The sequence below is a fragment of the Nicotiana sylvestris genome, chromosome 4, assembly GCF_000393655.2.
Source record: "Nicotiana sylvestris chromosome 4, ASM39365v2, whole genome shotgun sequence".
Lineage (NCBI taxonomy): Eukaryota > Viridiplantae > Streptophyta > Magnoliopsida > Solanales > Solanaceae > Nicotiana > Nicotiana sylvestris.
The window spans coordinates 13,778,279-13,790,601 of NC_091060.1; the positions used below are offsets into that span (position 1 = coordinate 13,778,279).

A 12,323-nucleotide genomic window follows, 5' to 3' on the forward strand; every position below is an offset into this window, starting at 1 on the left:
CATAGAACATTCCAAGCCTCTTTTCATAATCTGCTGTAAAAGCTCGATTCTTAACCATACTTATGGACTCGAAATCCTTATACACCACACTTTAATCTTTGAATCCACCAGGACCGTTGTTGAGAGCCACCTACTCTGACTTGGTCCCGAATATAATCAACTATAAGAATCTTCTAGCGCATGAACACCATCTCGATGAAGCATCCGGCTGAATCACTTTCCTTGAAGCCCGCACCTACACAAAGCATAAATCCTGAACCTTCCCCCAAGCCTGAACATGGGTTAATAAGGCCAACTATAGTACACCTTTAACAATTCCCTTGCTCAATTACTACTTATGTTCTTTTCCCTTGCTCAATTACTACTTATGTTCTTTTCCCTTAGCTGTAATAACTTACCAATACACCGATAACCTGAAACCTCACAAATAGACAACCATGCAGTCCAACCGTAGGTGGTGGGACTCTCCCACTTAGCTTGAATACACTATTACACAACTCTGGAACCCACCAAGATTCTTTCTTCCCCGCTAGACTGATCTTGCACCACCACTTGCCAAATTCCTCGAAATCCTTCAGTTAGCATTTCATGAACACTCTGAATCTCTAGCGACATTTACATATTCGACCTCTTACCGGATAGTCAGTAAAATCCTTCGTAGGAGCTTCGCCAACCACGCGACTGCTAACCCGCTCATAGGAGATAACCCATTTGAGCCCGTGCTCGTCCATTAGCTGCACAAGTCCATTCACTCCTCGTGGACATCAAATAAATGTGCGACAATATCTTCCTATCCAAAGTCATGTTGTATCCTTCTTCATATCAAGCAACTCCTTTCTGTCGTATCCAATCTCCCTCCGCATACTAGCCAATATTCCATATTAAGCCCGTAGAGCCAAGCATCGCCCGCTAGAATTCCCAAATCATTCCAAACTTTCCTTAAGGGTGTAGTTATCCTGCCACTGAATCCATATGCTACTCTACCACTCTCCCATTTTGGCCAAACCCTCTTCTTTAAGCAAGTACTCGACTTCCGCTTCTTACACTTGGCCTTCTTAGAATTTTAACCACCGTATGATACTTCCCGCTTGTCATTCCTTATCCTTTGCTGCCCAGCTGTTGCCTTGATTCAATCTCTATCTCTGTAACATTGGAACCAACAGATCGTCACTAACTTCAAATCTCCCTAAAGGTCATTTTTCTCGAGCCATCAACAATAGGGACACCGGTTCAGCCCTAAACCATCGCGATCTCTGACAGTCGCTTCTCAAATATTATTTCACAATATCATGCCCTAGAATCGTAGAAGATCGTAATGTTGGCGAACTTAACACATTCAATCGAGGGTGACGATACCACATTGCAGATGAAAATTCCACCACACTTGAAAACACTAAGTCTCATTACTCTATCAATCCAAACCTGGACATTCACGGGCCAATTGTTTTTCCTCTGTCGGAAATAAAATATCAAATCTCTGAATCATACACTGAGTAGACCTCCATTCAAGTCATTCACTGCCCCAATACATAGGCAGGCATCCTACCATCACGTCTATATCGCGCGATAACCAAACATGAGCTATCATAGCAATCTGTACATAGCTTCAAAGCTCTCAGAACTGCAGCTACCGAGCTGAAATGACTGAACATCCTTCCACAAGGCGACGATAATAACCCAATCAACTATGCCGGGAGAAACACCCCGCACCACATCTGTAGTATCCTTACAATTCCTCAATTCCTAATTTGATAACAAGCGCTTCACGTCGCATAGGATTGAATAGGAAGGAAATAAGGGCAAAATTTACCCATGACCTCACGAACTCAAATATATAATTTTCTCTCAATTTCATGCTCAAAATCGTGGTCAAAATCCAAAAATATAAATTCTAGGTCTTTCCACCAAAACCCCAAATTTCTACCAATTTTCATGCTAAAATCCATACATAATCAATGTATTTAACTCAAGATAGGTGGGGATAACTTACCTTGACAGTGATGATGAAAACACCCACTTGAAGCTCTCCAAAAATCGACCAAACAAGAGTAAATGGCAGAAAATGGCCAAAATCCCCGATTTAAAGAACCGTACTGCCTCCAGCATTTCCGCACCTATGGTCACTCGACTGCTTCTGTGGTTCTGCAGGTGCAGCCCCACTACCGCTCCTGCAGTTTCTCACTAGGTTGCCCTTTCCACTTCTGTGCCTCAACTACCGCAGGTGCGGTCCCGCTTCTATAGCTACATAACCGCATCTGCGATCATTCCCTCGCTTGTGCGATCACGCACCCGCGATCAAACTAGTGCAAGTGCGATTACACCAGAACTGGCACTTCATCCATTCTTTATGTTCCATTTTTGATCTGTTGACCACCCGTATTCCACCCAAGGCCCCCGGGACCCCGTCCAATCACACCAACCAGTCCCAAAACACATTACGGACTTGCTTGAGGCCTTAAATTACATCAATCAACGCTAAAATCATAAATCGCCCTCTAATCCAAGCTTAATGAACTTTAGGATTTCAAACTTCAACATTCGATGTCGAAACCTATCAAATCACGTCCGATTTACCTCAAATTTTGCACACAAGTCACATTTGATATTACAGACCTACTCCAACTTCCGAAATCGGAGACCCCGATATCAAAAAGACCACTTCCAGTCAAACTTCTAAAAATCTTCAAATTTCTATTCTTAGCCAAATAACTCCAAAATGACCTACGGACCTCCGAATTCACTTCCGATGGCGCTCCCAATACTAGAATCACCATATGGAGCTATTCCCGGACCGAAAATTCCAAACAGATATTGATAACACTGAAATACGCTTTAACCCAAACTTATGAAGTTCTTTCCAAAAATGCTAACTTCCACAATAGGCGCCAAAACGCACCCGGGTCATCCAAAACCCGATCCGGACATACGCCCAAGTCCAAAATCCTCATACGAACTTGTTGGAACCTTCAAATCCCGATCTCGAGGGTGTTTACTCAAAAATCCAATCTTAGTCAATTCTTCCAACTTAAGGTTTTCGAAATAAGAATTCTCTCCCCAAATCAACTTCGAACTTTCCGGAATTCAATTCCGACCATGCATACAAAGTCATAATACCTTAAGTGAAGCTGCTCATGGCCTCAAATCGCTAAACAACATGCTAGAGCTTAAAACGACTGGTCGGGTCGTTACATATCTACAAGGAGCAAAATATGGTAGCAGACCAACTCGCACATTTTGAAATGGACTTGTCGGGCAGCAACATCACCTTTTTGGCAGATCCTCCGCACTTCATCAGCCAACACCTTATGGAAGATAAGCAAGGACATAAGAGACCTAGAATGCGTAGCACAACAAATACCACTATGTATGGATCACCGCAAACTTTTTGTACTATATTGGACGTGCCTTCCACAAGCACTACCTCTAACATAAGCTTCCATCATCAGCCCCCATAATATTAGTAATACTGCTATTCATAGTGTATCAAGGCACAATAGTGCCGTTAGTTATATTCCTAGCACTTTTTTGTAATTCTGCCCAAGCGCAGCCGCTCCTTGTACTACAAGTTTAATTAATATAAAGTAGCCTTTTAAACCAAAAAAAAAATGTTGAATGCATGTAATTCGCATATAGCATGTGCGTTTTGAATATTTTAATCCATCATCAGCCCCCATAATATTAGTAATACTGAATATTAGTTATATTCCTAGCACTTTTTTGTAATTCTGCCCAAGCGCAACCGCTTCTTGTACTACAAGTTTAATTAATATAAAGTAGCCTTTTAAACCAAAAAAAAAAAATGTTGAATGCATGTAATTCGCATATAGCATGTGCGTTTTGAATATTTTAAACTTCTCACAAGAAGTATACACTAGAGAATCTTTTCAGCCAAAATTGCATTTTGGGAGCCGAGGGGAATCAGGATTCACAACATTTGTATTATTTTTGTTGAGGGAAACTTTGTTGCTTTTTATTTCAGAGTAAGTTCAGGGATGGGATGTTGGCAAAGGCTGATCCAAAGTTTATATTTGATGGCTTCAACCTTTAGATTTTTAATATTGAATCATTTGTGGTAATTATATGTTGCAATTATATTTAAATATGACTTTTTAAAATTCTTGTTCAATTATATATTAAATAGAATTACACAAGTTTTTGTTATGAGAATTTTTATTATGAGGATGACCGTTAAAAGCAATTTCATATTTGATCATTTTATTTTTTATTCATTCGTATAAATATTTATTAGTTTTTGAAAATGTGCGTTGCACGTGTATCTCATATTGATTAATACAAACGTTTTAAAGGTATTAAAATAAGTGTGTGATAGAAGTTGAAAGAAAAAAATACAAGTTCAAGTTGATGAATGTGAACCTATTCAAATCATACTGAAAAATTGCTTTTGAATAAGTTTGAAAAGTAATGTTCGATTTTAATTATACATGCAATTCTTTTATCAAGTACTCAACGTGGCAGTAATTCTTCTTTTTATACATCAACAACACATAATTTAGATGTAAATTTGAGCAACATTGGCTATGTTTGCAAATGTTTCATGTCCTAAAGTTTTGCCTTCTTTTTAAGAGACTGTAACTTTCTTTTTATACCCATATACATAACAAAAAGTTTTTGTCGAATGAAAATAATATTTTGCGGAAGTCGTACAGAAATTCGATCAATATATATCTTCGTTAGAATGGCTAGTAGATCATTTGCTGATACCATGATGTACACCTACACAGAAGTAGAGTTAATATTTTGTATAGAGATAATAGTTTATCTAATTGATGTGTGTGAGTGTATATATTTATATATATACGCTACAACAAATTTGGCCTAAGAAAATATACGCTACAACAAATTCCCCCTGAAACCTCTTAATAAAATATTTCCCCCCATTTTGAAAAGGCAAATAAGGCTATTTTTCTAATTAAGTTCTATTTTGATTTTCCATTCCCCATTCCTCCTGCCCCACAATTCATCTATATTCTTTTTCCAAATTCATTCTCTTCCTAATTACAGAGGCATCTCAGAGACAGAAACGTTCAACTTCAGTTGCTGCTTCTAATCCTCGAAAACCCTAGCCAAATTTTAGGGCTATGGTAGTTTAATCTCTGTGAGTACTTTCTTCTCTTCACTCTTCGGTTTTCTATTTATCTCTCTAGTAATCTATGTTCTCCGTATTATACCTTTAGTTATTGCATTGTAGGCTTCTCATTTTGCTCTATTGTGTAGAATTTATGTTGTCGCCTCGCTCATTCTAGCATTCTCTTTCTGATTTTGCTCTATTCTATCATATTCTTATTGTCAATTCACTATTTCCGATTAGCGTTAATGCTCTAGTAGAATTGGTAAACCTAGTCTTTGGTGAACTCAATTTGGACCAGAAACTATAACCGACTCAACAACTCTATATAAAGGAGCTAATTAAGATCTATTGATAGTCCAAAAAAATCTCAACGACACTATCCATCTATCAGCTTGTTCATTTTTACAAGTAATTTTCATTCCATTTGAACGCTATCGAGCTCTGGCTTCTTCAAAATCTTCACTGACTATTCAAGTTGGAACATTTTAAGCCATTGTAAGACCCTTTAATTGACGTCAACTCAATATTTATTTAGTTCTTTTTAATTTGCCCATTCACAAGGGTTTGTTTTGGATAATCCATCATACATAGGTAGCTGCAGAGCTGGCTTTGGTATTGACAGTAGTGAATAGTGAAGAAGACTTCATGTGGGCGTTGATTCAACTGGTCATCTATACATTCTTTACTTCCTTATTTTCCTTGTAAGTGGGAATAAAGAATAGCACAATACTTCGTATTAATATGCTAGTTGTTTATAGTAGCTCTTGTTATTTATTTTGTTTCTTTGGCAATCCTTAAGATGTCAGATGGCAGCTTATCATAATGACGTGTGTATGACTTGTACAATACCTATGATACACATACTGCTTTTGGGTTTAAATTTTCAGTCATTCTGTACTATTTGACACTATCACTTCTTAGCATTTGGTTGTTTGGACCTAGTTGCTTCTAGAAAGGTTGCCATCCTATATAAGCCATCTAGTTAAGAATGAAAAATAAATCAAGTATAAGATGTAAAATAACTTGTTAATATGTAGTGTCCAGCTAGTGCAACGGGCTAATACTCTTCTATGAAAGCAATGGATAAAAATGTACCGCTTAATTGAAATAATAAAAGGAGCAAAATTTAACATCAAATGCATTACTGCTCCTTAGTTTTAGATTAGCTTTTGTCCATGAGCAAACATATTCTTTTCTCAATTGTAATTTTGTTTGCATCCTCTTGACTTCTTTTAATGAACTCCTTTTACTTTATGAAAAAAAGAACATGATGCTCAACTTAACTAGTGTTTGATATTTTGCTTGTCATATACATTCTATTTGTGAATGCTTCACCGGTGATTGATAGGTTGCTTTACTTATACAACTTGCATCTTCTCCGAGTCTTTTCTCTCATTTTCTCTGTATTAATCAGTTTTTTATTGTATCGGTTGTTGGACAAAAATGATCCGTTCTTCGAAGTCCTACCTTCTATGTTTCTTAGTTCTCTTAGTTTATGATAGTTGGTCTTTATTATGGTAAGAAGTTATGCTTATCATAACATATTTCATGTGTTTTTAAGAGAATCAGTTGACTCATATTATAGTCTATTAACAGAATCTAGAAGCAGAAAGATCCATTGATGGTAGATTGTAGTTTTGTAAGATTTATTCCAAGATATCGACGATCTTACCACACTCAAGGATGCTTCAGTTGCTGAGTGTAGAGAAAGCAATAATAAGCATTTGACCTTCAGTATGAATGTGCAGGATCAAGAGGTAGAAAGAGTTGTTCTTTTCCTTAGTAGATTGAAGGCTACTCAAGCTTATTAAAATTATTAGACCCCACAAATATAAAATAAAGTAAATAAGATATGAAATAGGATGAAAAAGAAAATAGTAGGTAGATGACAATGTATTTAGAATTCATTCTAATTAGTGATCTTGCAGGTTATTCTTATTTGTTCTTAATATCAATGCAGAGTGAAGGGTGATATTCTAGAAAACTTCTCATACTTTCTAATAATATAAATCTCTTCCAGTATTTTTTTTGGAAAGATTCTGCTTATTGTCTCTCATATATACATATCGAAATAATTTTAATATGGTGTTTGCAGGTTGCTGCTGGTTAGTTTTCTATGGGAGCATGATGAGTAAAGCAAACAGTAGCGATGAGTGAAGGTGGAAAAGAAAACTGGTAGTTAAACTAGTTAGTATGATCTAAAATCTACCGGAGCACCTGAATATTTTCATCTGGATCTGCACCTTATCTCATATACGGCAACAGTAGTAAGTTAGTTCATGTGAAAACTTTTTACTCATACTTCTGAATTCCATTCTAATAAATGAAATTGTAGAATTAATTTATAAGTATTTCTCTAGTAGCCATGTTTCTATTTATTTTAAAAGTTTGTTTGTCAAGTACTTCAATAATTTTTATCCGTTACGAGTGCTGATTTTTTCAAGATTGCTAGGTGAATAAGTCATCATTCTAAAGGGTGAGCATGATCCTTGAGAAAATTAGATTTCTCTCTTTCAATATCCCGCTTTCACATATTTAAACCCCTCCAACTTTATAGTACTCATCTAATATTATCTAACTGCAGCTGGCATAAATAATTTTTTTTTTTAAATTAGGAGCAGACTATAATAAATAATGCATCTTTGTTGGTCTCAATTGCAGGTATGGAAAGGCAAAACAACAATTAGGGAACTTAAGACCCAAAAACCTTCAGAAGTTTTTGATGATCTGAACAAGGAAATCTCACATGTTGCTTAGATTAATAGGGTGGTCAAGCTGCCGAAAATGGATCAGTTGCAAAATTAGGAGATTGATGTGAAGGGTGCTAAGGCCCAAGGGGATAACAAATTGGGTTTCTACCGTATACTACCTTTAGTACTATAATATGTTTTAAAGTGTTATTCATGATAGAGTACATCAGATATTGTATAATTCATTTCCAGTAGTCGACCTTTAAGAGATTGCTTTATTAGTTAATGTAGTACTTGATACATATTTCTTTTTCAAAGTTCATTGTAAGTGTATGCCTTGAATCTTTTTTGTTTTTGTTTTGTTATTTATATATTGATTAATGTAGTGTTTGAGATCTTCATACGTTTGCAATAATGTAAAAATTTATGATGATAATATATACTGTTGATGATAAATGTGAATACTAGATATATAAAATTATTAACAAAGGCAACACTTTATAAGGGTGGCCTCGAGGTAGAAAAGGCAACGATTTAAACATGTAGCTTTAGGACATGAAAAATGTTGCCACATGAGGTATTACACGCGTAGTATTTGTACCTTATAGGCCACACTTTAGAAGTGTGACCTTTAAAGCAATACTTACAAAGCGTAGCCTTAGGGAAAAGATTACGCTAGTTAGGCCAGCCCTAGAAAAACGTTGCTTAAAGTTGAAAAGTATGGCCTTTTATCAAATGTCACACTTCTTGATAGTTTAGGCCACACTTACCAAGGGTGACTAAAAACCTAAAATGTTGTGGTGATATATATATATATATATAAGCCTAAATACACATACATGTACCTTTTGTCTTATTCAAAATTATGAGTCCTTTCATTTGTGACTTTGACAAAAAAATATTAGATAAATTACATAAATATAACTGTATTATAAAATATGGCACAATCATGTGCGAAATATTGATAGTTTGATGTTTTAGTACTTCATGAAACTTTAACAATGTATTAAGATCAGAAAAAATAATATCTTATAGTTTTCAAATTTAATAATTAGAAAAGAGCTCGACAAATAAAACAAAAGGTGAATACTAATATTAGAAACATGCGAGTGACGAGGAATATGAAAAATTACAAGCTCCAACTTAAAAAAGAATAATAAAGACACGAAATACTAATAGAATCAAAGACAATTAACAGGAGGAAATAAGGAAGAGCAAAATGCTGTAAGGGTCTTACCTCTTGCAAAATCTCTTGCTACTTATATTTTTTGGTATCTTGTTCAAAGGAAAAAGCTACATGATGCCCTCGATTTGCAACTGATACAATGGTTAGATAATTTGATGTGCACAATTATAGTGTGAATTAAAGAATGTAAAAAGACTGCAAAAATATTTCTATTATCATAGAAGATCAAAGAAAGAAAATTGAAATGTGCTGCCTGCCTGCATTACATCTACCGTGGAAGCTGGAAAAAACAAAACTGAAAATTATTTCTAGCATAGTATTATTTTTAAGAAAAGGTATCGTTTGATAAGATCCCAATTAAATGTCAAACTTCATTTTTTAATTCAATTCACAGCAGGTGAAAGTGCTTTGGTCGTGCTAAAAAATACTTTTCAATTCACATGTTCAACAGTTATATCCTACCATTTAATAGTATCAAATTAAATTGGCCAGTTTCAATTTACATTTTATCCTTTCACGAATTCACATAATAGCTATAGTTTTACCATTTAATAGGATCCTAATTAAATGTTCAGCTTCATTTTTCAATTCACACATTTACACGTTAATTGCATCTATATTTTACCATTTAATAGGATCCCAATTAAATGACCAATTTCATTTTTCAATTCACAAGTTCAAATAGCAGTATTTCAAATAAAATTAAAATAATATTATTTTAAGGTAGAGGATTATTTGGTCATTCAATTTTTTTAAGGAGATTTTAGTAAAATAACTTTCACTAAAAGTCTTCACACTTATAATATATTTATAAGTATGATGATATGATGATTATAGAAAATTACTTTCAATAACATATGTATATTTTTATTATTTAAAAATAAAAATAAATCTGAACTTTCTATTATATTCGTATGAGTTAGTTAACAATTTTATATTTGTGGTTGGATCACGAATTATAATTCAAATTAAATAGTATTTTTTTGGTAATTAAAATTATTATTAATCACCAAAATACATTACAAAACATAGCATAGCAATCCCAACTAGCTGTTCTCTACAAGGAGTACCCAAGATCTAACACTATGTGTTCCTTCTAACCCAATACATGTATTATCTAACTAAACACAAATCAAAACACTATGACTACTTTTCTTCTTCTTCTTCTTCTTCTTCTTCTTCTTCTTCAAAAGTATAGATTCTGTATCAGTCCCTTCACTTTTTTATCTGCCCTAAAGTAGCATATGCTCACAACCTCCCTTGCCAGTGCTTTATGTTCTCTGCTTGCACCCTCAAATATTCGAGTATTCCTTTCTCTCCATAGCACATGTATGTATTCAGCATACATCATTTTAAGTAACATTGCTGAAGCTGTCTTCCATTTTGAGTGATGAATGATGAGTTGGAAATACTGTATCCAAGTATTGGGAACAATGGAGTGGACTTGAGCCCATATAGATAACTTGTTCCATAATATGTTGGCATAAGAGCATTCTGCAAACAAGTGTTCTCTTGTTTCCTTATCAGCCTGACACAACACACATGTCTCATCCATATGGAGACCCCATCTCTTCAGCCTATCTTTTGTTAGCAATCTTCCATGGTTCTGTAGCCACATAATAAATATGGCTTTAGGTCTAGCATTGTTCTGGAACATTAAGCATCTCCAATCCATCTTAGAGTGAGTTGGTATCAACTATAAATATATGTGCTTAATAATACTCTTTTGCTCATCTAGTGGCTTGTGAAGTTGATTGATTATATGTTTAGCTTCAAAGATCTTCCTGATCATCCAGCTTGCACTCTGAGGGATGCTCATATCATCAATCCTTTGTTTTTTAACATAATAAGCATGGATCCATTTGATCCACAGCTTATCTTGCTTATGAGTTAGATCCCAGTAGGTCTTGGAAATTGCAGCACTATTCCGCACCTGCAGATTGGTAAGGTTAAGTCCCCCTACAGATATAGGGAGACATACCTTTTCCCAAGCAAACAATGATTTTTTGGTAAGCACATTTCCACCAGACCATAGGTAGCTTCTGCAGTAAGCCTTAATTAATTTGACAACCTTAACTGGAAGTGTAAACAACCGAGCCCAATAAGATTGTATTCCGAACAGCACTGTTTGGACCAACTGAGCTCTGCCAGCATAAGATAATTGTTTTGCTGTCCAAGATGTTATTTTTGCTACCATTTTAGTAATGAGGGGCTGCCACTGAAGAATGGATAGTTTTTTTAGTGTCCAGTGGAACCCCTAAGTACTTAAAAGGTAATTATCCCTCAGTGTAACTAAGAGCTTGAACGACAGCTGCCTTTTGCATAGGATCCATGCCCCCACAATAGACTGCACTCTTTGACAAATTAGCATGTAATCCTGAGGTAGATTAGAATGTCCAGAAACAGTGATGGAGCCTCTGTACTAATCTAGGTCACCTCTGACAAATAGTAATAGGTCATCCGCAAAACACACGTGAGTGATACCAAGCTTGCTACATCGAGGGTGATATTTGAATTGTTTATCTTGCTTCAATCCTTTGAGTAGTCGAGTCAGATACTCCATAGCAATAGCAAATAAGAATGGTGACATTGGGTCTCCTTGACTCAAGCCCTTAGCTGCATTAAAAGGCTCTGCTGATTCTCCATTTAACAAGATAAAGTAATTAACTGTTGTCACACAAGCCATTATCTATTTTATAAACTTCTTAGGGAAAGCCAGTCCCTCAAGAACCTGCTCTAAGTATATCCATTCTACAGAATCATAAGCCTTCTGTATATCCACTTTTATCATGCATCTAGGAGAAATATGCTTCCTGTTGTATGACTTAACCAGCTCATGAGTTAATATTATGTTGTCTGCTATTCTTCTCCCTGGAATGAAGCCTGATTGTGATTCAGAGATGATATGATTCATAACTTTTTGCATTCTTCCAGTTATGACTTTGGCAACCAGCTTATACAATATTGTGCAACATGCTATAGGTCGATAATCCTTTACTGTGTCTGGGTTGGCAACTTTTGGCAGTAAAGTAAGAGTGGTGCAATTTATGGCCTTATATAGGCTCCCTATATCAAAGAATTCCTTCACTACTTCACATACATGTTTCTTGATAATGGGCCATGATCTCTTGAAAAACAAAGCATTGAACCCATCTATCCCTAAGACTTTACAGATCCCAATTGCATTCAGTCCTTCATAGATTTCAGCCTCTGTAACATTAGCACACAAATCTTTCTGCTGCATATGTGATAAACAAGGACCATTCCTCATGACCAATATATTGACAACTGGTAAGCTAGATGTTGTTGTTCCCATCAAAGATTTATAAAAGTGAACAAATTCAGCTTTGATTGCTTA

General features: G+C 35.4%; 1 protein-coding gene and 1 long non-coding RNA gene across 3 annotated transcripts; one reads left to right on the plus strand and one right to left on the minus strand.

Moving 5' to 3' along the window:
- Positions 1–4,927: 4,927 nt before the first annotated feature.
- On the plus strand, positions 4,928–8,186 carry LOC104218640 (uncharacterized). Of its 2 annotated transcripts, none has more exons than XR_709037.2 (4): positions 4,928–5,584; positions 5,681–5,790; positions 7,185–7,356; positions 7,751–8,186. It is a non-coding gene; the product is annotated as an uncharacterized lncRNA (long non-coding RNA). The 2 variants fall into 2 exon arrangements; XR_709036.2 differs by having other exon boundaries at positions 4,931–5,116.
- Positions 8,187–10,151: 1,965 nt separating this feature from the next.
- On the minus strand, positions 10,152–10,640 carry LOC104218646 (uncharacterized). The gene has a single exon (XM_009769186.1). It carries the CDS (start codon positions 10,638–10,640, stop codon positions 10,152–10,154), a length of 489 nt encoding a protein of 162 aa, XP_009767488.1.
- Positions 10,641–12,323: the final 1,683 nt, after the last annotated feature.